This window comes from Pyrus communis, chromosome 2, assembly GCF_041283825.1.
Source record: "Pyrus communis isolate YQ-2024b chromosome 2, ASM4128382v1, whole genome shotgun sequence".
Lineage (NCBI taxonomy): Eukaryota > Viridiplantae > Streptophyta > Magnoliopsida > Rosales > Rosaceae > Pyrus > Pyrus communis.
The window spans coordinates 22,829,516-22,855,783 of record NC_142566.1 but is presented as its reverse complement, the minus strand read 5'-3'; the positions used below and the strand labels follow the sequence as shown (position 1 = coordinate 22,855,783).

The 26,268-nt window shown below is 37.4% G+C and overlaps 3 protein-coding genes across 5 annotated transcripts; all 3 read left to right on the top strand.

Annotated features, from left to right (window-relative positions):
• The first annotated feature begins 4,798 nt into the window (after positions 1-4,798).
• On the top strand, positions 4,799-6,655 carry LOC137747468 (uncharacterized). 2 transcript variants are annotated; one of them, XM_068487580.2, is made up of 2 exons: positions 4,799-4,957; positions 5,717-6,655. In XM_068487580.2, exons 1-2 carry the CDS (start codon positions 4,941-4,943, stop codon positions 6,486-6,488), a joined length of 789 nt encoding a protein of 262 aa, XP_068343681.2. In that variant the 5' UTR covers positions 4,799-4,940; the 3' UTR covers positions 6,489-6,655. The 2 variants fall into 2 exon arrangements, with proteins under 2 accessions (XP_068343681.2, XP_068343682.2); XM_068487581.2 differs by having other exon boundaries at positions 4,825-4,957; positions 5,800-6,655.
• A 1,793-nt stretch (positions 6,656-8,448) lies between these two features.
• LOC137748214 (rab escort protein 1) lies at positions 8,449-13,327 on the top strand. 2 transcript variants are annotated; one of them, XM_068488326.2, is made up of 10 exons: positions 8,449-8,671; positions 9,144-9,983; positions 10,396-10,518; positions 10,996-11,095; positions 11,616-11,654; positions 11,765-12,008; positions 12,094-12,178; positions 12,409-12,610; positions 12,721-12,801; positions 12,921-13,327. In XM_068488326.2, exons 2-10 carry the CDS (start codon positions 9,265-9,267, stop codon positions 13,026-13,028), a joined length of 1,701 nt encoding a protein of 566 aa, XP_068344427.2. In that variant the 5' UTR covers positions 8,449-8,671; positions 9,144-9,264; the 3' UTR covers positions 13,029-13,327. The 2 variants fall into 2 exon arrangements, 1 of the variants encoding a protein (XP_068344427.2); XR_015957654.1 differs by having other exon boundaries at positions 8,540-8,671; positions 12,094-12,174.
• Positions 13,328-14,746: 1,419 nt separating this feature from the next.
• LOC137747760 (protein RKD5-like) lies at positions 14,747-17,959 on the top strand. The gene is made up of 5 exons (XM_088687441.1): positions 14,747-15,094; positions 15,233-15,482; positions 16,460-16,704; positions 17,066-17,280; positions 17,584-17,959. The coding sequence occupies exons 1-5, from the start codon at positions 15,019-15,021 to the stop codon at positions 17,794-17,796; spliced, it is 999 nt and encodes a 332-aa protein (XP_088543567.1). The 5' UTR covers positions 14,747-15,018; the 3' UTR covers positions 17,797-17,959.
• Positions 17,960-26,268: the final 8,309 nt, after the last annotated feature.

Sequence of the window (26,268 nt, the reverse complement as noted above, 5' to 3'; positions counted from 1 at the left end):
CTGTATGAAAAGCATCATCCCAAAATGAAGTTGGTAAGGATGAATGAGCAAGTAGTGTGAGGCCAGTTTCAACTATATGACGATGTTTACGTTCAGAAATGTCGTTTTGTTCGGGATGATGTGGACATGTAAAGCGATGGAAAATGCCATGTTGAGTCAAAAAAAGTTTTAAAATTATTGTTTACGTACTCTCCTCCTCCATCGGTTTGGAGTGATTTGAGTTTAGTATTAAACATGTTTTCAACCAGTTTCTTGAATGACACAAAAGTAGAAAAAACATCGGATTTTAATTGTAATGGATATAACCAAGTGTAGCGGGAATAATCATCAATAAATACTACGTAATATTTAAAACCATTGATAGAAAATGAAGGTGAAGTCCATACATCGGAATGAACCAATTCTAAAGGAGACAAAGACCTAGAATCTGACAATTGAAAAGGTAACTTGTGACTCTTACCCATGGGACATGAGTGACAGAACTCACTAGTGACAACGCCTTTAATGGGCAATTTATTTCTAGAAACCAAACTTTGCAAAATATGAGAAGATGGATGACCTAACCTAGAGTGCCAAATTGAATTGGACACTCTAGTACCTAAAAATGCAGACACGCCTTTATTTGTTGATGAAACACCAGAGAAGGGGTAGAATCCATTTCTACTCGGGCCTTGTAAAAGCGTCATCCCCGTGTGAATGTCCTGAACAGAATATGAATTAGGATTTAAGGTTAGAGAGCAGTTATTTTCTTTGGTAAAGCGATGGATGGAAATAATATTGGTGGATGCATTTGGGCAAAGTAATGTATTAGGTAATCTAAATGTGGAGTGAGGTGTACGAATGCAAGTGTTCCCTGTGTGTGAAATTTGCAAACCTGTTCCACCAACAACTCCATTGACTTGGTCCATGCCATTATAAGGATAAGGATTCGAAAGACTGGCAGAATTATTTGTGATGTGAGCATTGGCCCCTGAGTCAAACAACCACTCCTGTATGGCAGGTGCTGGGGCAGAAGCAGAAGGTGCCGTAGCAGCAAGCGCTTGCAATCGAGGTGCAGGAACGCGCCCCTCATAAGACATGTTGAGGCGGTTGAAACAGTCGATCGCAGAATGGCCATGACGACTGCATATTTGACATTGAATGCGTCCAGTAGTGAAGGAACTTTGGGAAGGAGCTGTGCCTAAAATCCCATCATTTTGGCGAGAGTGGGAGCCTGGGTGAGGGTTGGACCCGTGGTGAGAGTGAGGAGAGTTGCAGTGGCGATTTGAAGAGCCACGACCACTAGTAAATTGACTGCGACCGCGAAACCCAGTAGAGAAACCTCGTCCCCGAAAAGATGCAGGTGCACGGTTGCCATTGCGGCCTGCTACAAGGGCAGTGAGGCCGTTGTCAGTACCAAATGCAGAATGCATTTTCTGTCGTCTTTCAGCGCCAAGGAGAAGTGCTTCCAAAGCACTGTAGGTAATGGCCTCATCACGAGCTTGGGCGGAGGCAACGGTGCTTTCATAGGCAGGGCATACGTTGTTGAGAATGATGGCAACAACGTCGGAGTCTGAAACAGGAGCACCAGAAAGATAGAGAGTATTTGCGAGACAATTAACTTTATCCAAGAATTCAGAGATGGAAGAATCACCTTTGTGAGTATTCATCAACTCACTGCGGAGTTGGAGAAGGCGACCGGTTGACTGAGAAGCATATCGATCACGTAGAGTTGTCCATGCAGAATGGGAGCTAGGTTTCCCTATTAAAGCAGCAAGAACGGTAGGGTGAACAGAAGAGTTGATCCAGGACATAACAGTGGCATCCTGTTGGATCCAAGTCTCGAAGTCGGGATTGACTGTGTCAGTGATGTTGCCATTATCATCTTTCAGGAATGCTGAAGGACACTGACTGGTTCCGTCTACAAAGGAAACAAGATTACGACTGCGCATGAGAGGTAGCATTTGGGCGTGCCAGAGGGGGTAGTTGGTACGATCAAGTTTAATCGTGAGAAAGTTGGAGACATTTGGGAGGGGAATGGGAGAGGAAGAATGAGAAGCCATGTGAGGAAAGAAAAAAATAAATAAATTTTGTCGTTAGACTTTTAGCTCAGAGATACCATGAAAGAATTTAAGCTAGGGTTGTAAACATAGATTGCATAAACTCAACTCAATTAATTATGAGTGAGGTATGGACTTCATTATATAGAGATTACAAGATGAGGTTGGTTACATATCATCTGATTACATTTGAAATTCAAAACTAAGTTACACATGAGTTTTAGATAAGGAAGGATTGTGATTCCTTTCTATCTGTTGAAGAGGTTGAAGAGTATCCAACTTGTGTGGCTGACTTGGAGAGACGTTTACCATGTATTTCGGACGTGGAGAGATATCTTGAAGAGTTGGTTTATCAACAATTACTACAATACCCTTCTAACAACCACAACTATATTAACAAACTATTTCACTAGAATAATGCGAAGTGTCATTATAGTTTTATCAGTTATTACTCCCCCCTCAAACTGAGCTTGGAGCAACCAAGTGAAGTTTGAATCAACCACGCTTCTGAAGTTGTTCGAAATGACAAGGCCAAGATGTTTGCGATGCTTCAAGAATGTCGAACTATGTAGCCCTTTTGTAAACACATCTGCAATTTGATTTTCAGTAGGTATATATTGAACAACAAGATCTCTTTGCACTTTCTCTCGGACAAAATGATAGTCAGTATCAAGGTGTTTGATCTTAGAGTGAAAAACTGGATTGGAGCTTAAAGCTAAGGCACTCAAATTGTCAGTGTAACAATGGAGGAACTGGAAGTACCTGATTCATGTCTTTAAACAGAGATCTAATCTAGAACAAATCAGCAGCAGAGTGTGCTAAGGCTTTATACTAAACCTCTGGAACTTCTAGAAACTGTAGGTTGCTTTTTAGATTGCCATGAGATAGGATTACATCCCAAGTAAATCACAAAACCAGTAACTGACCTTCGACTGTTAATATCCATAGCCCAATCTGAATCAGAATAAGCTGTAAGATTGAACTATAAACTTTTAAAATTAAAATAAAAAATGGCGAATAAGGAGGAGGAGAGAGAAAGAGAGAGAAGGACGACAAATGGATGAGGAGATGGAGAAAGAGAGAGACATGGGGTAGCAAGGAGAAAGAGAGGAAATGATGAAGAAGAAAATAGAGAGATAAAGAAAGAGCAAGGAGATGACTCACCTTTCAACATGAAGCGGTGAAATTGTAAATGCAAAAGTAATTATAATAAACCATGAAATCACATACCACATAGATAAGTTTTGTCATTCTTTAAAATAAATAAAAAATTTAGTCACTCTCCAAATTATACCAAAATATAGTCTTATAATTTGGATGTATGTGTAATTATTCCTTAGGGATTGAAGGTCTTTGTTTTATGTTTGTTAAAATAAATTGACGATAATGTACTTACAGGCAAAAGTTAGGACATAACAAACCCATCATAAGGGTTATTTTAATACTTTAAGACTCATGTTGAGTTGTTACCTATTATGAATCGAATTACTTAAAAGGCAAATAAATTGATCTTCAAGATATTTGATTGTTAACGTGATTCAATATTGGTTAGCAAGAATGCTTGGTGGGACAACATTAAGATTAAATGGTGATTTGGTATATTACTCTAATTATTATAATAGGCGGGATTGGAGGAACCCTAATAGCTATATTAAGGGTGTCCCTACTTTCACAAAACACACGTTCCATTATGAGCAAGCTCTATTGTTGCTAGAACACTTACGTTTGTTAAAAGTAGAAGACTCCTTTGTTATCCGTCTTACGTATTCCAAAGATAAGTAAATTATAATTGATTTATTGTAATTTTAATTTATCAAATTCGCGATCTTAATGTTTTGTTGTAGTTCTTCTAATTTCAAAAGTATCTTTTAAATACATTAATAGAACCAAAGTCCGAAGTAAGTAATAAATTTTAATCATTTTTGGAAATCTTTGTTCATATTGTTTTTTAGTTGTAATTTCGAAATCTTGGTTCACACTGCTTTTTTAGTTGTCATTTTGAAGTCTTCGTTCACACTGCTTTTTTAGTTGTCATTCACATATTGAGAAGAAAAGCGGTGGAAAAAGCAGTGGAAGGATGGAAAATCAGCAAGTAGGGCCGCCGATGTCCCTTTTCCTTACTTTTCTTCAATATTATTGGATGTGCCAATTTGCACGGATGTGCAAATCTAAAAAAATCCACAATTACGGTCCTATCAAAAGTTGAAAATCAACAAGTCGTTTGATTTCATGTATGTACCGAAGAAGAGGATTTTATCAAATACTATAAGGACATGTAAATAGTCTAAAATTGATATTGTTCCCACCGTATAATCTGCTAACCCAACATTAGTGAAGTTTAATCGTAAAAAGCTTTACTGTGGCCACTGACTGTGGAACAATGTATCATATTTTATAATTTATATTGTCAAACTCTCGATGTGAGATTTTCGATACATAACAAAGTATTATCCAAATCCAGTTGAGTGTTGACTCCAAATATAGGTGCCGTAGCAATTTTGGTCTTATTTTAACCTTAATCTAACTTTGTGGCAGGTGAGATGGTTTCTACTTTCTTGATTGCCAAGAAAGAAAGCCAAGGGTTGATTCAGCGGATATATAAAGCGGGCTCGAGTCCAATGGGCTTAGCCTCAAGCCCAAAACATTGAGCCTAAGCTCGTCCTCAAATTTAAAAGATTAGATCAATGGGTCGGTTCAAAGCCCAAGAGACTGGTGAGTCACGGACCCAATAACCGGGCTGGGTCAACGGAGACTCGTATATATGAAAGCTAGATAATCTGGTTTTCCCTTTCGAACAATCGCAATTAGGGTTTTCTGGATCACACTCAAATCCCCAAAGTTTCAGTCTTTCGTTCTCCTTCAGAGACTCGAAGCTGCCTTGGAATTCAAACCGCTGCAACCATGTACGGATCGAGAGGGTAAGCATAGTTCGATTTTGTATGCATCTGTATGTTTCTTGCGATAGCATTGATTTTTTGTTGCGTTTGTATCTCTGAAATCTGTGGCTGTTTGTCTTTGAACATAATTAATGTTTTTAAGTAGGGTTTTGATGATTTTTGGATTAGGTAACTCAATCAAATAGATAAAATTGATCAAGAAAATTCAATCAAATAGGTAACATAATTGGGATTTTTTCGAAATCAAAGTAGAACACCTAGACCTTGGCTAGTTATTGACCTGTATGTGTACTTCATCGAATAAGTAGGCCGAATTTGAAACTTGAACCGTCTTTCGAGGACTGGAAATGTAGGTTAGGGAAAACGTTGCTGAGTTTATGATTTTCATGAGCAATATGTGACGTGTGCAAATAGTTCATATATTAGGCGGTGGCGTGAATTATTAAAGCCGCAGAGTATGTATGAGAGATTTGATTGCGTGAATGAGAGTGCGATATTTCTCTTTGTGAAATCCCATGTGATTGCTTGCATCTGTTAGCATAAGTAGATTGATATCTTGTTTATATGAAAAAAGGGGTTTTCTTTTTTCTTTGCCTTACCATGCATCGGGGTTTATTTCTAGATATATATGTTTGATATGTGGTTGGTGGATATGATTATTATTTATGTTGGAATATGAAATCTAGGGTTTTAGATATTAGGTGACAGGGAAGTGTGTGGGTTGGGTTCGGTTTTATTAACAGGTTGAGTGGGGGATTATCTCTTTTTTGGGTATTTAAGGGCAATGTTGGGAGGCGGGGGGGTTTCGGACGGGTACGAGGTCGGCTCAAAGAGACCAAGAATGATGGATCCCTACTTCGCAGTGAGCAGCGGCGTAAGTGGCTTTCATCCTTATGGCTATGGTGGGAATTTTCAGCCCCCGGTTTTTCCAGTGGCCCGTCTCAGGGGACTTCCATTCAACTGCACGGATATTGACATCTTCAAGTTCTTTGCTGGACTGGATATTGTTGATGTGTTGCTGGTCAACAAGGGTGGACGGTTCTCAGGAGAGGCCTTTGTTGTTTTTGCTGGACCAATGCAGGTTGAGCTTGCTCTACAGAGAGATCGGCAGAACATGGGTCGTAGGTATGTCGAAGTTTTCACTTGCAAGAGGCAGGAGTACTACAAGGCTGTTGCAGCGGAGGTAAACTATGAAGGAATTTATGATAATGACCATCAAGCAAGCCCTCCTCCAACCAAATCAAAGAGGTTCAGCGACAAGGAGAAAATGGAGTACACTGAAATATTGAAGATGCGCGGCCTCCCCTTCTCAGCAGAAAAATCTGAAATTCTTGAGTTTTTTGGAGAATTCAAGGTTGTAGAAGATAGGGTGCATATTGCCTGCCGCCCGGATGGAAAAGCTACCGGAGAGGCATATGTGGAGTTTGTCTCTGCAGAAGAGGCGAAAAGGGCAATGTGCAAGGACAAGATGACAATTGGTTCGAGGTACGTGGAGCTTTTTCCATCGACACCAGATGAAGCTAGACGGGCTGAATCCCGATCAAGGCAGTAATTAAGCGCTATGGTCGCGGATTTAAGGTTTAGATCTGTATGTGATATTTCCATTGTGTGGCTTGGGCTAAAACATTTTTCTCTTTAGTTTTATAAACGAACAATAATTGTTGGTTAAGTTGAAGTCCTTGTGCGGACAAAAGGAAGATGACGTTTTATTTCGTAGCATCTCCTCCCACAATTGTTGGGTTATGTTTTTTTTTTCTCCTACTTAGTGTTTTTGTGCTTGGTTATCAAACCGTCGGTTTCGCGAAAACTCAGCAGTCACATTTTTCAGAAAGAACTCGCCTTGCGAAAATCTATAAACCGTCATAAAATCTATTTTCATGGAATATTGCCAAGGTGTTATTAATTTGTGTCACACGAGAATTTTTCGGTTTTGTTTCTGAGAACTCACACGAGAACTTTCCAGTATGTCACATATAAGGCTTACATAATCCACTTCCCTGTACGATGTGGAATGTTACAATTTGTATGTTTTCAAATTCAAAAATTAAATTTGATAAAAGCGATACTCTTTTTTTACTTAATAAATTGAAAGACTGCTTCTGAATGATAATATATTTCTAATCGCACATGCAAAGTCTTTTGAAATTTCAATAATCTCATTTTGCACAGAACTCACTAACCATGCACATCAAGAAGAGTATTATGTAAATGTTATGGACAAAAAGAATTTCATTCTAGCAGAGTTCTAGGCCCCCCTATAATTCTTATTAATGTTTTGTTTTCAAGCTTAAAAATTCATTGAAAAAAAATTTCTATTATATGTGAATCAGTCATTTGTAAGACCGCTTCTAAATAACTTATAAAATTATGCTTGTCATGCAAATAATTCTTTCGCATAAACTCCACAAATCTCGCCTTTTCATATAAAAAAAAAGAAAAAAGAAAAAAAAAAGAAGTTATGAGTTTTAAGTGGTTATGCAAATTTTACAATAACCATCATATAACATATTATGCTGAAATTTATGCCACATCATAAACGTCTTAAAATACATGTAATATGTTTAGAACACTGTAACATGTTTTGAAGATGTTTTAGCCAACAAAACTTTATTTGACTATGTTAAGCTTTGCGCTAGTATTTTTATTGGTGTTTTTGCTTTGTAAGCAACACCACACAATTTGTAGCCCACTGGTACTCAAAATGAGAAACGACATGTTGCCGAGCAAGTTATTTCTTCACCCGGAGTTATGGGTGGGCATTCTCACGGGTTACCCGACCAACCCCGGCCAACCCACGCAAAACTAGTCGTGTTCGGTTTTATGTTTCAAATTTGATTTGGTCATAATCCGTCCACCCGTGTGAAAAGGGGTGACATTCGGTTTATTAATCCTCAGTTCCGTTGGTATTCGACCCACCCACTTGTATAAATAGTGGCAATAGAAATGGTAAGGTGACTTATCTCAAAAGTTGAATTTTGTCACATTAAATTTTGGCATGATGTTTTATAATAATGAAATGGGAATTAATCTTAAATTATGAGGTGATATATAATTTATACAAAATTCAACTTCAAAAGTTCCTAGCATTTCTCCTAACAGCAATAACTTTTAAGCTTTTAAACCAAAATGATTCATGAGATTTAAATAACTCCTTACTTTGATTCCTAAGATTTGAAATTGATAAAACTGATCCCTCAGTTTGTCCATCATCAACCACTTTGGTCATTTCATGAAAAACCTTCCTTAACTAAAGAGAAAATGACAAAAATATTCTTAATTTTGTCAAATCGTTTTGACTAATTGTTTACTAAATTAAGTTTTGTCATTTTCTCCATCATTAAAAAAAAAAAATTTCACGGAATGACCAAATGATTGATGGTGCAAAAAATTTAGAAATAACTTATATCGATTTCAAATATAAGAAACTAAAATAAAGAGTTATGCCACTTTCACAAACCATTTTGACTAAAAATCTTATCTTTTTTAAATAGTGGAGTGCAGATCGTCATGTTGCCTGCACATATAATTTTGACTAAAAACCTTATCTTTTTTTAAAAAAACTTTAACAAAACATTTCCGTTATTATTTATTTTAACGAAAAATTATATTTTTATTCTAAAAAATCATTCATTCTGTTTACATGCAATATATTTTTATCATTTTCACCTGCAATCTCGCATTAGAATTCTGCGAGCTATTTCGCTGCGACTCTTCGTCCTCCTTCCGGATTTCCCAGTAAGTTTTAACGACCTTCAATCCACCGTCTTCCTTAAACCGATTTGCTTTTATTTTTCCATTTTTCGGTTCCGGCTTCTCTAATTTCATTGATCTCAGCTGCCCATTTGCTCTGTAATCTGTATTTCTTATCTTCCGATTCGTTACTGCTTACATTGCACTTACAAATCTGATTTGGTAATTTAGTAAATATAAAGATCGAATCTTTAATTTAAGTAGCTAAGCAGTTGACGTGCTTTTAATAAACCCATGTTTGTTTCACTGAGAGTTTGAGATCTTCTACTCTTTTGGGCATGAAGTGAACTGCTAGTGATGTAATTTCGATATCGAAACGGCCCCCAAATGGATAATCTGCTATAATATTCAATACCCACAACTTATTTTTCTTCGAAAGTTAGATATCTGAGCTTAATTTTGTATAAGTATTGTATTGACATTGAGTTTCTTGTTTACTTGCTTTGTTATCTTATAGGTTTGGTTTGGATTGTGCGTATTGGCGTGCCGGGTCTGTTAGTTTTAAGTAAATTTATAGTCTCTGACCTTGCAAAGGCAGGGTCTTCAACTGATATTTGCAACTATATCGACCCAGTGCCATGAGTGACTCATCTTTGTACGATCCAATCGAACTTGAAACCACCACCTTTGACCTTATTGTTGTTGGGACAGGCCTCCCTGCAACAGTAATTGCCGCTGCAGCCTCTGCTGCCGGAAAAACTGTCCTCCACCTTGACCGGAACCATTTTTATGGCAGCCAGTTTGCCTCTCTTCACCTTGATGAGCTCACCTCCTTCATAAATACCCATGCTACTCTGCCCTCCACCATCATCGATACCACCACTACAAGTAGTTGCCATGATTACACTGCCTTGGATGTCACCCTCCGATCAGTATACTCCAGCATTGAGACTGCCAACTATGGCCCAGAAATCCTTGCAGATCAGTCCTCAAAGTTCCTTGTTGACCTGGGCGGGCCAAGGGTTTTGTTTTGTGCTGACAAAGCCGTTGACCTTATAGTTAAATCAGGTGTGGACTCGTATTTGACCTTCAAGAGCATTGATGTGAGCTTCATTTGTGATGAGAGTGGGGGGTTATCCAATGTGCCAGACTCTCGATCAGCAATATTTAAAGACAAGAGCCTGAGTCTTATAGAGAAGAATCAGTTGATGAGATTCTTCAAGCTTGTTCAGCAGCATTTGGCAGCTTCCGCTGGCGATGATGGAGGGAGTGAAAGTTCAAAGATTTCTGAGGAGGATTTGGAGAGTCCCTTTGCTGACTTCTTAAAGAGGATGCGATTGCCACCCAAGATTAAATCGTACAGATCACATTGCCTTTCTCTCTCTGTTAGTGACAGTACTTTGTTCCATTGCCTTGTTGAGATTACTCTACTTTGCTGTGTTTATAGATATTTCCATTGCTTCAGCAGGCTGGTACTGTATCTGGCTATTGAACCATTTATAGGATACCCCATTAGTATGCTTGTTATATAGTTTTTATGTAAAAATGAAAAATATAATTGAGTTTTTATTTTTTAATACGTTGTTTTCCCAACAAACTAAGCACAAGTGGTCTTTTTAGTAGACTAGATCAAGAAAGCAGCTGGCTCTTTGTTATCCTGAAAATTGTTTCTATTATTGCTCTTCATATCCTGGAAACTGTTCCTTCACTGCCTTGGATAGTTCTTGTTTTCATTATTCTTAGAACTTGTGTCATTTTCTTCCATATAGGATTATTCTGTATGCCATTTCCCTGGCAGATGACGATCAGGACAACTTGGAAGTTTGTAAAACTTTACTTAAGACAAGAGAAGGGATGCATCGTTTAGATCTCTACCAAAAATCGGTTGGAAGGTTAGTTGTCTCATTTTGTTTCTTAAACATTTACTCTATCATGTTTTAGTTTCTGTATGAAGTACTTTTGTAATGATGCTCGACCTAGTACCTGTATGTTATTGATATTATGTACCAAACGTGTTTGATTTTTTGATTATCTAGCGACAATTTGAAGATTGCTAAGGGTTATGTTTTTCAGTAATAAAAAAAATTTGAAGAAACAGTACAGTCTTTGACAGCCATGGTTTATGATTATAGAAAATGAGTCCATCTGTGTAGAAGGGGAAACAAGGAGTAGAAATGGGTATTATCCTGATGATGTCATCGAAACTTATATGTAAGAATAGGGACTGTTCAAAGGTAGTGTTTTTCTTATATGAACCTAATGATTTCAGTGTATCCCTTGACTCAAAATTACGAGCTTCAAATATATACCAAAGAAGATATTTAAATCTGTATGCTACAAGTAGTTTCTTTATCATTCTTTCTTCTTAGGTTTCCAAATGTGCCTGGGGCTTTGCTATATCCGCTTTATGGTCATGGTGAGATGTCACAAGGCTTTTCCCGTCGTGCCGCTGTTAAGGGTTGCATCCAAGTAAGTTCAAGTTGAAGTATTGCTACCTAATTTCGAGGATTTATCTGTATACTTTATTTTGCTTTACAACCCATAATATATTGCCTTGCAACCCATAATCAGATTGTTTTTTTTTTTTTTTTTTTTTTTGTTTATGTAAAAAAGATTTCAAAGTATCCTAAACTGTTATTGGCCTGTCTGTACTTCTTCGTATCTATCTGTCTTAATTCTTTATTTATTGTTGCACCTACATGTGCTCTCTTAATTAACTTTTTTTCAATATGTTTTTACTTTCTTGAAAATTTTCGGTTTGTCGCTGACTGTATTTTGCAAATTTGTAAATTATATTACTTTTAAGAAAGAACATTAAGTTGCTTGATGTTATAGCTCTATTGACTCACTTTAAAATGGGATGGACTTATGTGTGCATTAATTCCTGCTAAAATGAGTCAAAGCACGACATTCACTGGAAGTATATATGCACAAACATGCATCTATACCGCTGCATTTCTTATCTGTATCTGAAACATCCTTCATCCAGGTTCTGCGAATGCCAGTGACTGCCCTGCTTATGGACAAGGTAATGTGTGTACTAGTGATTGTTCATACTATAACATATTTACTGAAATAAACTATATTTACCAGAAAGTTACAAATAGTTGATTTGTATCATCGCTCGAGCTTTTGCAGGAAAATGGGCAATATAAGGGTGTTAGATTAGCTTCAGGCGAGGAAATGCTTAGTCATCAGCTGGTTTTGGATCCAACCTTGACGGTCCAATTGCCCCCCGCTTCATCTTCACCAGATTTGAAAGAAACTCTTCAAGTTTTAAATCTGAAGGATGATAAACGAAAGGTGGCCAGGGGAATATGTATTACGACCTGTTCCTTGAAGCCAGATGTATCAAATTTATTGCTTGTATATCCTCCTAGATGTAAGACTTAACTCTGGTTATGTTATTTTACTTCTTTGAAAACGAGTATTAGAATTAAAATTGCTTGTCTCAATTCCTCCCCCAGCTTTGTTTCCTGAGCAGGATACTTCAATCCGGGTTATCCAGATAGGTGGCGGTTCAGACAAATTGGCTGTTTGTCCGTCAGGCATGTATGTTTATGCTCTGGTTTCCTGTAGTTACAATATGAAACTGTCTAATTACTTGGTTCTACTGCCTAGATGTTTCTGAATTTAGGGAGCTAAAAGGAGTTATTAACAGTTATCACTCTTTCTCTGTTAGTGATCGTATGGATTAGATTTAAATGGCGAAAAAATTTAACCCGCCCTCAAACTTTTGAGGAATCCGTTAAGTTTGACTTTGTTTGCCTTCTCTACTTCAGGTTTGTATTATATTTCTCTGGTTTATGCGATGATGCTGAGCATGGGAAAAGGTTACTACATGCGGCCACGAACGCACTTCTCACTCTTCCTATTTCTGCAAATCCCGAAAGTGGTTCCACAGTTCAAAGTGAAGATGCAGAAGTAAAACCCACACTACTTTGGAGTACGTTATACATTCAGGAGCTCACAATGGTGCACAATGTATGTATGGACTAAAGTTTGTTTCACCGTAAATTCTGTCTTGCACTTGTTTGATGCTGTTTTGTTCTTGGCACTGTTTCTTATCGAGCTATGATTTACATTGATTTCAGGGTGAACATGAAAATATCTTCTTCACTTCCGTGCCAGATGGAAATCTTAACTATAATGATCTCGTAGATTCAACTGTGGCGGTACATATTCTTTTAACGGACTATTTTTGCTTCATAGCTCTTTATGCTTAATTACACGTTACCTTTCACACCTAATTTTAACCCTTGTGAATCTTGGTGTTGATGCTGGTTGTCGACAGCTTTTCCAGAAGATGTATCCCGATGAGGCATTCTTTGCGGAGACACCCTCCTCGCCGGAGGAGCCTGAGAATCCGGAGGATGATACCGAGCTTAATCTAGATGACTAATGGCGGTTTATCGGACTCAAGTCAGTGTATACTGCAGACTGGGGGTCAGTAAATCATCCCCTCAACTCATTGCCACATGAATTTGCAGCTGTGGAAATAGGACTTGTAGCATCTTGTACTCTAAGCAAGAAAATAATGCCCCTTTTTTCTTCCGAGATTCTTTCTTCCAAGATTCTTGCAATTCCCTACTTACATTGTTTGTCAAGATTACATTTTGGCTTTCAATTTTGGTGACAAGAAGATATTGAAAATGAAAACGTATATAGGAAATTTCTGGCTCAGGAAAGATCTTTCGTCAAGCTGGCTGTTCATATGGTATGTGTAAGCATCAACAAACATATTGGTCGGATCAGTTATTTGATCAGGCAGTCTGATCTAAGTAGAATTTGCAATTTAGAGAAATAGAAAGGACTTACTTGCAAAAAAAATAAGCACAGAAGTAGTTGCTAAGGATTTCGTGACCCAGTTTTATTTTACTTTGACCAGGATGTCCCTGTCACTTTTTCCAACTATTTGATTATGTCCAGTGTCTGAAGTTTTTTCTATATGGTACACTTTCGTGGAAGAAAAGGGAAGAGAACTCTCACAAAAGTGAAATATTTCGTGGATTTTTTAGCATTTTATAGTTTAACGTCAATTACCGTGTTAATATTATAAACTATTATATAAAAAATATAGAGAGTTAATAAATAATCCCACTTTATAGAAAATTTCCTTAGCATTTCTCTTTCGTAAAAATATAGGAAAAATTAGAAAGATATGAAAACAGAGATGAAGTCTGAACTTCACAAGATATCAGAGAAATTCTTAACTTTCAGATAATCCACAAATTTGGTTGATATTTTCGACATACGATTTAATATCGACGAACTTTATATAACATTCTCTAAATTTCTTTTTTTTTTTATTAAACCATAAATTTTGTTAAATTAAATATTAAATTAGTCACTAACAAAATTCGAACTCATACCATCGTACAAGAACTTAACTTCTTTCCATCTGATTAAAAACCGCTTGTTCTAAAATTTCATTTTAAATGTCCAAGAAAAACCGATATCGACATGTATGTATTTTAACCGATGCCGATATTTTAATCGGTAAATGCGAGCTTTTGATGGCACAAAGAGGTACTTTGAGGGATGAATGATGCAATTTATTGACATTTTCCAGGTCAGAAGAGAACAGAGGTTTGGTGAAGAAGAGAACAGAGGTTGGCGTGGCAGTCCGCGTGTATTAAGTAGCTACATGACAAAACATTATATTCTCTAATTTTTTATAGAAAAAATAAATCAATTTATTGTACAATTTAGCCTAATTTTTTCTCTCTTTTAATCTGAAAATATTGTTGTAACTAAAAAACCATTCACATGAAAAATTATATATTTTCCTAAATAAAAATTTTGTACAAATATTAAGCGTACGGATTATGTTTGAAGAAAATATTAAATAGGAAAAACGTTATTATAAGTAACTTTAAAAAAAAAAAAAAAAGCATTAATTTTTAAACGCTTAAGTTACGTTAATAATTATTACCATAAAACTATTAAAAAAATTATAAGTTTTCTGTTTAATTAGCGAATGAGGAAACTACGAATTTGGATCGTTTCTAATATTGATAAGACAAGTATTACATTTAACGCAATTTAAAACTTTGTATTTAATTCATGAGGTTTCTAGATTTGAGAACATTAACTTTTGCAGTCAGTCGTACCATGTTTGATCGAGGCCATTTTAATTTTATTACAAATTTCAGGGAGAAAAAAACCTGGAATTATAGAAAAAGGCAACAAAAAAAGAAAGTAGGAGAAGAAAATTACAAATTTAAGAACTTGTTCCAAAATTCAAAGCCTGGGTTTTTGTATTCGTTCATTCCATTCCCTCTCTCTTTGCTCACCGCTTTGAGCTGTCACTACTCTAGCAGCAATGCACTAGCCCTTCTTCCCTACTTTTACCACCCCCACAGCACTATGATCTTCTTCTCTCCCTTCTTATGGATTCCTGTGACTGTGATTGTGACCCCCATTTGCTGAGATCGCTCCTCGTCTTCAAGAACACAATCAACCACGGTGAGTTTATCAAAACCCACCATCCCCATTTTCTAGTTTTTCCTTTTTCTTTCCGTAGATTGAATCTTTCTGCCCTTCTGCTTGTTGGGTTTTGTTTGTTTTTTCATTTTTTTTTCATTTTTTTTTTTCGTTTGGCAGAGTTGATCAGGAGCTTGCATGTGTACGGATTGGATGAGGGGAAGAGAAATGAGGTGGAGAGGGAGTTTGTGTTCAGAGAAAATGGGTTGTATGCGGAGCTGCCAGCTGAGCCGCTTCTGAGATTGATGAAATTTCCAGCTTCCCAAGTGCTCCAAGGGCATGTCAATGGCTGTTGGGCCTGCATTTTAGCATTTCATGAAAATTCACCTCCTGATTTTACATGCATTCCCTCTATACTTTCAGTCTCCAGGTACCCTTTCATTCTATTGAATTTAGTCTTACGTTGTTTCTCTGTTTTTGATGTTTTTCATGCTCTTGTTCTTTTGGTTGGGGTTGACATTGTTTGTATTTGTGTTTGAGATGCAATAATTGCAGTATTAACCGATTACGGATTTGTAACATGTCGTTAGAATGATTAACTTGATGTCTAAGCCTGTAAATGTAGAGGAGATTGGTTAGATAAGAAATTCATGGTGGTAGTCTCCTCATTTCGCTGTTGGAAGAGTTGGTGGTTTGTTGAAACTCTTTGTTTTTGTGCAGCTTTATATTCCTTTTTCAGGCATTGCCAATCCTAGTTAACTAGGTACTGACAAATGAGTAAAGATATACATCTTATCGGGTTTTAGTGCCCGAGAAATTCTTACAGGAGGCAGTGTGTGAAACGCCCCTATCGCATTTGTCCCTTGCGTGCTTTAGAAGGGGTGCGTGGAACGCCCCTTTCAAATTTGCGCGTGTTGGTCACGTGATCAGTTATTATGAGAAGCGTAACGCGCTGGTCATGTTACCTGTTTTATGTTAGAATTCGTCCAGCTTGGCTTGAAGAGATTGAATGATAGTCAAGTGGGAAACTTCATTAGTGTTGAGATATGCTTGCAACGTCTATGCTCTTTCAAACTTAATCAGGAGGGTCTACTGTAGAATTTGATGTGCATCCCCTGAGGTATTAGCAGTTCAATATGAAAATTCTCTAATTGAAATTTATCCAAGAGAGTCTTAGAGTTCATCGAGTGATCTCTTCCTCCGTTTCTCTATTGATTGATATGTGTGTCAAAACTGATTTTGACAGAATAACTTATCCGTTACCATAGGATATGAAAACATATTTGGTAAATATCTCCGTTTTCCATATTTTTTTTTCACATTTCCCTACAAAACAATTGATCTTTGCTGAAGATGCAATCCTAATCCTAATCCTAATTCTAACAATATTTTCTCCAAATCTTTCAGAAATCCGAAGTTGAAGACAATTCCAAGATTGTCTAATGATCTTCAGATAATTTTTGAGTTGAGCTGCACAACGGATGACAAAAAATCATTGCAAAGGTCACAGCAGGAAACAAGCCAAGTGAGTAATGACAGTCACCACAAATCAAGGAGGTCGCCGATACTTGATCTGGATCTGAACTCTCTTCCTAGCTCCATCACAATGTCTGAATCATCCAAGGATCAAGAAAGTGGAAGAAGTTCACCAGGTTAGATGCCATGGCTTTCAATTATTGTTGCCACACATTGCTTTCTGTTCTTCAGATTCATTTTTGTAGTTGTTGCCAGGGTAGAAATGTTCAAATTTCTATGCGGTATGCATCCTTTGGGTTTTTATTTTATTTTTTTATCAATGGCATTGGAGTATATGGAACTGAGGCTAGAGTTTCTCTTAGCAGCAGCTTACTTAAGAATGCTGCTACGTAAAAGTGACGCGTATCTTGTAATTCTGACTATCATTTGTTAATGTATGCGGGAGTAAAATCTTTTTTCTTCAATGTTTGTCCCCCAATTAAAATACTTCTGCATTATTTGAATTTGATATCTCATAGGTTAGGTGCAAGGTTGCAGGTATTACAGAGAAGAAGAAAAGGGCGCCAAGTGGACGCATAGCAAATATCGCTTTATCAGATCTGGCAAAGTATTTTGATCTACCAATTGTGGAAGCTTCGAGAAATCTGAATGTTGGACTCACCGTACTTAAAAAGAAATGCAGAGAATTTGGCATTCCACGGTGGCCACATAGGAAGATTAAATCGCTTGACAGTCTCATTCGTGATCTTCAGGTCTGTCCTATTTCCCCATCCTGATATGTTCACTCACTTTCCATTTTAGTGAACATTGACATGATTGTACTAAATGGAATATCTCCCAAACTCAAAGATATTGTTACTTTGCTAACTGGAAATGGGCAGAAAATGAGCACCAATAAGTTCACGTAAAGCAGACGAAAGATAAGTGTAAGGAATGAAGACTTGAATATGACGTATGCATGTACCGATGTATTTGCACACAGTCACATATATTGGCACGTATTATACATGTTCAGCTGTTTATATATATATATATATATATATATGAATGTGCAGGAAGAGACAGAGATCCAACAAAAGGAGAACAAAGCCGCAGCCTTGGCAGTTCTAAAGAGGCAAAGGATGCTGGTGAGGGAAAGAGAAAGTATAGAGAGGCGACCCTTCTTGGAGATGAAGACTGAGACCAAAAGATTCCGGCAAGATGTTTTCAAGAGAAGGCACAGAGCTAGAGCTCTTAGAAGCCAGGGCCTATCAACCTCTTCCAATTAAAGCATCTGTATAAAGTATTAGGAGAGCTTTTGAACGCATTTCAAAATTATAAGAACTTCCAAATTCTGCATTTCTTGCATTGGGGTTCATGGCTCAAAGCTCCTCCCTTTAGTTTCTGATATTACTTTTGGTGAATCAATAAATTTTATCCCTAGTTCTGGTATTGCTTTTGTGTTCGATGACAGTTTATGACATGTTCACTTAAGTTGAAACGAGATAGAGTGAATCTTGGAGTTGTTCTAATTTTTAACTTCTCGGAGCACACGGGTATTTGAAATATTGATTCCTGACTTCCTATGTGGCTCATAAATTATAAACCGCAATCCAATCCCTGAAATATCATGAATTAGATTGATCAAGGGGGAGTAGTTGATTTCATTCTCATTCCTGCTCTTGCCTACTTTTGGCTTTCCTGATTCACGACATCTCTTCTAAGTAAACAAACTTATTAGTTAGTCGATTTCCATTTGAGGTTTTGGAGCTCCTTACATCTTCCAGTCAATTTTTTCTTGCTTTACAAGCCATAGCTATGGATGCAAATTTCCGTCATCTTCTCCCTTGACAAAAATGCATCTGCAAGATAATACCACCTAAAATTAAGGCAAAAAGCCTCACGCGGTCATGATGAATGGGGGCTTTGGCCGAAGAATCTCCGATATCGAAGTTAGAATTCTGAAAAGAATGTATTTAGGAGTTTGTGGGTAGCAAATGACTTAGCATTTAGTGGGAGGAGATGGATATTTATTATAGGAGGGTGGCCGGCCCTTTGGGTGGAGAGTGGTCGGCCATATATGGTAGTAATTGGAGAATAATTGTAATATATTATGTGAAATCATATCTTGCAATTAACATGCCACTTATTGCTAAGTTAAATATAAAGTTTTGGGACTTACCTTTTGAACAAAATCAATCACTAAGGGATTGATAAGGAGTGATGAAAGAAATTTGAATAAATACCATATTGATCACCTTTGACACTTTTTTTATTGAGCCGTTATTGTCCGTTGCGTGCGCATGAGAATTTCGATGTGTCTAGAGAATAATCTTGTCTTTTTAACCCAAAAATCTATGTATCGCTTTCATGATTTTTTAAATTATTTTTTGCTCCAGCATAGCTTCAAGCGTGCTTCCATGTGAACACTTAGCCTTCCTTCATCACCCCTAACGATAGTTCATAATAATTCCATACCAAAGCCAGAAATTAGATTAATTATGATATGTAGTTTGTCTCATTTTTCTTCTTTCTAAATTCATGATTTTTCTAATTCAAGACTTTTTATTTTGAGCAAGTAAACATGATAGTTATGACTTCCCATTCAACTTCCAGTCAGACTGATTTATGTATATATGCTGGATAAGGATTGTCTGCCCTCCTAGTTTCGATGCCCTCCTGTACCTTTCTGTTTTGTGTGGTCACGGTTAAGCCACATCAACATTTTATATTGTTTTTTTATAGAGATAATAAGACAAAAATAAATAGTAATATAAAATGTTGATGTGGCTTAACCGTGATCACACAAATAAAAGAGCATGAGAGGACACCGAAACCAGGAGGACATACAATCTTTGTCCATATATGCTTCCGTGTAAACGCTATAAAATCTCAGCTTTCTGTCACCCAACTGGCCCAAGCAAGAAACATGCCTGCATCCCCCTTGAGCATCTTAAACATCTGTGCACGTTTTGCTTTGTCTCTTGCCCTAAATTTCAAAACGGAAAAGGCGGCCGACACGAATTCATACATGAAACTTTTGTTGTCCTATACGTAAGTCAACTTCTGGCCAACCGGTCAAGCATGTAGGTTTACTTTTGCTAAGAATCTCTTCCAAGCGTTGACAAGAGGAAAAACGTTGCATCTGCTGATAAATAATCGGTGAAACCTTGCGAAATGATTTTATGGTGGAACTTCAAGTTCCTTCAACCATTTCCTGCACAACACCTTTCCTGCAAACTTGCAAAGAAATCATATCGTCCTGTTTTGGTTGGTGTTCCAGAACATAGGACACTTCTTGACTTAAACACTTCGGATTTTTATAACCGTTAGATCTTCATTTTTCTTTACCTAATCTATAAGTTAAAAAGTTCTTAGTACTCTATATTCCGAAGCACCATAGAAAATGCATGTTTTAGTTCGTGCTTTAGACATTTGATTTTGGGCCTCTAAGGCCATCTCAAATACAACCCATCTCTTAGCTCCTTTTTAAGGGTCCAGTTCTTTATTTGTAATAATTGATTCAAATTCAACGGTTAGATTTGAAAACATCAAACAGTAGTTTAACTAAGTTAATCAATCAAATTAAAGTTTAAACTTCAAACTAATAAATCATTGAGAGGCTCTGTGTTTAGCCTCTTCGGTTAAAGATGATAATGAATATAGCCTGACACTATTTAATTGAAAATAATTTTTTGAAGGGCTATAATTTTGGACGGAACTATATTTAGCTATTTCGGTTAGAGATTACCTAAGGTTTTGGCCGGGTATTGTGTGCTAGGGTGTGGTTTTCCCACGTGCCATGCCCTGTTACGTTAAGTTGTGTAAAACGTGCCAATTGCGGCTGCTTATGTTTTTTCTGCTTTTGCTTTATTGGCGACTCGGTTTGATTCACTCGGTCGGAGGAGGTTCTGTCGCTTTTCTTTTGATGTGCAGAAGCGAGTCCCAAGGTCAGTAGTCCCAATTTTATACGTTTTTGGAAACTCAAAACTCAAAAGGACAATGATCACCTGTTATTTTTCTTCCAAAAATGGACATATTGCATGTTACAATCCTTTCCTCTTTGTATAACTTAAATGGTTAAAAAGGTTGAAATAACTTTTGTGTTATCGTTGATACTCTCTAATACATCTATAATTGATAATTTCTAAAATATAAGGTCTCTTTTTAACTACAACCACAAACGAATGCACAGTTGCCGCAATGGGTCAATAGAGACACTTACACAATAAATTAAGAGTGAGATTTTGCAACTTCTGATTTGTCTCAAAATAATAATTTCAACAAGCATTCGACCCTAGGAGAACTACTACTCATTTTTGCTTAGGCGGAGTGAACTTACAAATCCCATGGAACATTTATCTAAATTCGTTTAAATCTACCAAATTTTACCTTCATCGTTCAAATCACGTAAAAATTGTGCTATGCGCACATTGATGTTAAATGCATGGCTGAGATTGCTTTGCGATAGGCTAAAAGTGTTTTCTAATCACTTAAAGTGTTTAAACTATGTTTGGTAGAAAAATTTCTACAATAAAAACACTTGTAACACAAAGACTTACAAGCTCGAATGCCTTCGAGTTCCCAATCAGCACTAAAGCTATGATTAATCGATTGTATAAAGTGAGGTCCGTGTGTCCCCCGCGGAGTAAGACTGTTGTCTTGTAAACCACCTTTATAAGTTGAGTGGCCATGGAAGCAAAGGTACTTTTGTCTTGGAAAATTGATGCAATGGTATTTGAATTTTTAGCTTAATTGGAGCTTTGGTTCTTGAATTAAAAATTTATGAATATTGGCCTTTGAGTTTGTTATAATGTGGAGCAATGAGTTTTTACACCAACTCCGTTAGTAATTCCGTCCAAAATAAGGGTTTAAGGGGGCACAAAATGCATGAAAGTTCTAACGGATTTAGTAAAAAAGATCATTGCTCCACATTATTACAAATTCAAGGACTAATACTCATGAACTTATAGTTCACGAACCAAAGTTCCAATTGAGTTAAGTTTGAGGGTCCACTGTATAAGAAATAAGCCTTGTATTATTTCTTTCTTAATGAATAAGGAAAATACAACTCTATTTATTTACTTTCCTAATAAAGCTTAGTGACTAATGATGCTTAATCAACTCTCTAATTACAGAGATAGTTACATAAACTGTTACAAATGAAACTATAACTGTAAAATACAGTTGTACAAAACTGCTAACTATGAGTTATCCCTTTACACCCCCTCAAGCTAATCGGAGGGGAACCCAAATAAAGCTTGGATTGAAGATACTTGAACTGTGCCTTGGACAAGGACTTAGTATGAATGTCAGCAATCTGATGTTCAGAGGGAACATACAAAACTTTGACGAGATTTGCAAGAACAAGCTCCCTGATGTAATGACAATCAACTTCGACATGCTTTGTACGAGCATGGAACACAGGATTTGAAGCTAAAGATATGGCAGAAACATTGTCACACCACAATGTAGGAGCATGAGAAAGTGGAAAGGTGATGTCCTTGAAAATCTTGCAAATCCATGTAAGTTCTGCAACCGTGAGAGCAAGAGAGCGATACTCGGCTTCAGTTGAAGATCGTGCAACAGTCGGCTGCTTTTTTGCACTCCAACTGATAAGATTTGAACCCAAGTAGACACAATATCCAGAGGTAAATCTTCTATCAAACACACAGCCAGCCCAATCAGCATCTGAAAAAGCTGTGAGTTGTAAAGAACCCTTTTTAAACCAGAGTCCTTGATCAACGGAACCTTTGAGAAATCGAAGAATGCGTTTCATTGCCTGAAAGTGAGTATCTCGAGGACAATGAAGAAATTGACACACTTAGTTCACAGCAAAAGAAATATCCGGCAGTGTCCATGTTAGGTATTGAAGAGCACCAACAATGGATCGATACTCCTTTGGATCAGACAACAAGGTTCCAATGTGATCCAATTTATCAGTGCCAAGAGGAGTGGCACAAGGTTTACAACCTTCCATTTTGGTTTTGACAAGAAGATCCATGATTTATTTGCCTTGGGATAAGAAAATACATTTAGGGGATCTATGAACTTCAAGGCCAAGGAAATAGTGGAGAGGCCTCAAGTCTTTGACATGAAACAAAGAACTGAGCTTGTGAATGAAAGCCTGACAATCAGATGCATTTGGACTAGTGACTAAGATGTCATCAATGTAGACCAAGACAATCACAAGAGAAGGACATGTATGCATAAATAAGGAGCAATCTGATTGAGAATGAGTAAAACCAAGAGACAATAATGTATGACCAAGCTTATCAAACCAGGCCTGAGGGGTTTGCTTTAAACCATAAAGAGATCGATTGAGCTTGCAAACAAATGAAGATTGAGAGGCATCAATAAAACCAGGAGTTTGTTGCATAAACACATCTTCTTTGAGTGTACCATGAAGAAAGACATTACTAATGTCCAACTGATTTAGAAACCAATCATGTTGAACAACAAGAGTTAATAGAATGTGAATGGTCACTGGTTTGGCAACTGGATTGAAGGTGTCTTTGAAGTCAATGCCTACTTGTTGGTGAAATCCTTTGGCTACAAGACGAGCCTTGTATCTGTCAACTGTACCATCAGGTTTGCGTTTAATCCGGAACACCCATTTACAGCCTACAATGTTTTGATGTGGATAAGGAGGTACTAATGTCCAAGTACCTGTGTTTTGAAGAGCTTGAAACTCTTTGAGCATGGCTTGTGTCCAGTGAGCATGCTTAGATGCTTGGAGATAAGTAGTAGGCACAAAAGTATCAATATCAATTGGGTGTTTGGTGGCAAAGAGAGCTTTTGGTTTAAAATACCTGTTTTGGACCTTGTAATCATGGGGTGAGAGTTTGTAGGAAGTAATTGGGGAATGGATGAAGAATCTGGCTGCAGAGATGATAGGGGAGAGGCTGATAAGACAGGTAGAGATGATTGAGATGGGGCAGGTGATGGATAAGCTGCAGACTGGGATGCAGGGACTTGGGAAGCTGGTGAAACATATGTAGATATAAGAAATGAGAGATTAAAGTCTATGGAAGAATCATTTGTTGGAGACTGTGGTGTTGATGAGATGGAAGACTGTTGGAGATCATGGAAGGGAAAATGCCCCTCATTGAACAAAACATATCTTGAAATGTAGAGTCTCTGAGATTGAAGATCTAAGCACCGATATCCTTTGTGCTGAAGACTATAACCAAGAAAGACACAATGTTTGCTTTGCCTTCTAGTTTTGAGGAAACATGGTTTGAGCCATGGGTAGTAGCTGCAGCCAAACACTTTTAATTTGGAATAATCTGGGGGTTTCTGAAAGAGGAGTTCCCATGGAGATTTGTCCAGCCTTGAAATTGGTAGTCTGTTGATGAGATAAAGAGCAGTAAAGAAGGCTTCAACCCAAATTTGTGTGGTACCAGAGAAGAAACCAATAGGATCCATGTAGTCTCTGTAAGATGCCTATGCTTTCTCTCAACACATCCATTTTGTTCTGGAGTGTGAGGACATCTATATTGATGAGAAATGCCATTGTTTGATAGAAAATAGTTAAACATAGAGCTGGTGAACTCACCCCCTGAATCAGATCTCAAGATTTTTATTTTATTGCCAATCATGTTCTCTACATAAGCCTTGAAAGATACAAATATAGAGAAAACTTCAGATTTAGTTTTCATGGGAAACAACCAAGTATATTTGGTGAACTCATCCACAATCAACAAGTAAAACTTGTAGCCATTGACAAAAGGGACTGGAGATGGACCCCAAACATCACAATGTAGTACCTCTAAACTAGTGGACACAGAACTAGTACTGGAAGAAAAAAGGCAGCTTATGATTTTTGCCTATAGCACAATTCGTGCAAAAGAAAGATACAAACTTGGCACCATTATGAACAAGATTGTGCTTATTTAATACTTTTCCAAACATAGTAGAAGAAGGATGACCGAGCCTGTCATGCCAAGTCTTCAAAGATGGTTTAGTGTTGAACATAGCAGAATGTAAAGGAGGTACATTGGAGAAACCTTGAAATGGATAGAACCCTGTTTTAACTGGTTCGCAAAAAAGCATCCTCTCGAAGAATGATCCTTGATTTCAAAACCATCAGAATCAAGGGTCAAAGAACAATGATTATCTTTCAAGAATTGATAGGCAGAGAGTAAATTGAATTTCATCAGTGGAACATGAAGAACATTATTTAATCGGAAAGTAGAATGTGGAGTTGGTATGAGAGAAGTACCAATGTGATGGATAGCCATACCTTGTCCAGCACCAATGTACACTTTGTCTTCTCCAGAGTATGGATGTGGAGATTGAATGGTAGATATGTCATTAGTAATATGGATGTAGCACCCGAGTCCATCAACCAAGTGGGAGGAGATTGCTGAGAGCTAGTGTGAGCACACATAACATCAAGTTTTGCAGGAGGGATTTTTCCAGCAAAAACATGATTCATTCTCTCATAACAGTCAATAGCTTCATGATCAAAGGAATGACATATTTGACAGGGAGTTCTTCCACCAGAATTAAAGAGATTTCCACCAAAATTGTGAGGAATGCCAGAATTATTTCTATAGTTGCCATGATTGCCACCAAAATTGTGAAAGTTACCTCGAGGATTGTTGAAGTTCCCAGGAAAATAACCACGATTATTGCGTTGAAAAGATCCTCAGCCACGATTGTTGTTGTGAAACTTTGGTGGAGCGTTGGAATTAAACTGTTGAGCGGCATAAGCTTAAGGAGAACTGTAGTATTGTGGCGGTGTAGGGAGAATAGGAGGTTGTGACTACGCTGCAAAAGCTTGAAAAGGCTTAGAACTAGATGAGGCTACACCTTTCTTTTTGCGATTCAGGAAGATTTCCTTGTTGAGCAACAAACCATGAAGTTCATCTAGTGTTGTGGTGGAAAGCCTGAGCATGATGGAGTCAATGAATGACTTATACTCATCAGGTAAGCCGTTTAATGTGACAGCAATCAAATCACGATTAGAGACAGGAGCTCGAGCAGCCATGAGAGAATCAGAAATGCTTTTAATTCTTTGCAAGTAATCTGAGATAGGAAGATCGCCTTTGTGAATTGAGTGAAGACGAGAACGAAGCTGATGAATGTGAGCAGCAGAGACGCCACCAAATCGTTGCTTGAGATTTAACCAGAGTTCGCGAGACGATGTAACACCAACGGTGAACGGAATGATCTCCTAAGATAGAGTAGAATTCAACCAGATCAGTATATTCTGATCTTTTTCATACCAAATGTCGAAATCAGGATTTGGAATTCCAAAGTTTTGACCAGATTGATCAAGAACATAAGGCGGCGGGCAAGCGTCGGAGCCATCAATAATTCCGGTAAGTTTGTATCGTCGGAAAATTGGAGCGAAAAGAGTTTTCCAGACAAGGTAATTATCACGCTTAAGCTTCGCAGGAACCATACAACTGATATTCTGAATAGTGATGGAAGAAATTGACGAGATCGAGGAATTAGGGTTCATCGCTGCAAAATCGGGGGAAGGAATTGCAGGTTTTGGAGCAACAACTTCAGGTTGCACCGGAGACGAAGTTGAACATGCCATGATCGAAGATTAGATATCGAAGAAAAATTGAGAAGAAATCGCACTGATCGACGAAGAAATCGCAGAGAAAAGAAGGATCGAGAGACAGTGAAGCAGAGAGGCTCTGATACCATATAAGAAATAAGCCTTGTATTATTTCTTTCTTAATGAATAAGGAAAATACAACTCTATTTATATACTTTCCTAATAAAGCTTAGTGACTAATGAT

Excerpts from the sequence above, each read along its gene's own strand:
- LOC137748214 (XM_068488326.2), top strand. The coding sequence starts at position 9,265 with ATGAGTGACTCATCTTTGTACGATCCAATCGAACTTGAAACCACCACC. Across the intron at positions 10,519-10,995 it reads TACCAAAAATCGGTTGGAAG|GTTTCCAAATGTGCCTGGGG; the intron begins GTTAGTTGTCTC and ends CTTTCTTCTTAG. Across the intron at positions 12,611-12,720 it reads AGCTCACAATGGTGCACAAT|GGTGAACATGAAAATATCTT; the intron begins GTATGTATGGAC and ends CATTGATTTCAG.
- LOC137747760 (XM_088687441.1), top strand. The coding sequence starts at position 15,019 with ATGGATTCCTGTGACTGTGATTGTGACCCCCATTTGCTGAGATCGCTC. Across the intron at positions 15,095-15,232 it reads CAAGAACACAATCAACCACG|AGTTGATCAGGAGCTTGCAT; the intron begins GTGAGTTTATCA and ends TTCGTTTGGCAG. Across the intron at positions 15,483-16,459 it reads TCTATACTTTCAGTCTCCAG|AAATCCGAAGTTGAAGACAA; the intron begins GTACCCTTTCAT and ends CAAATCTTTCAG.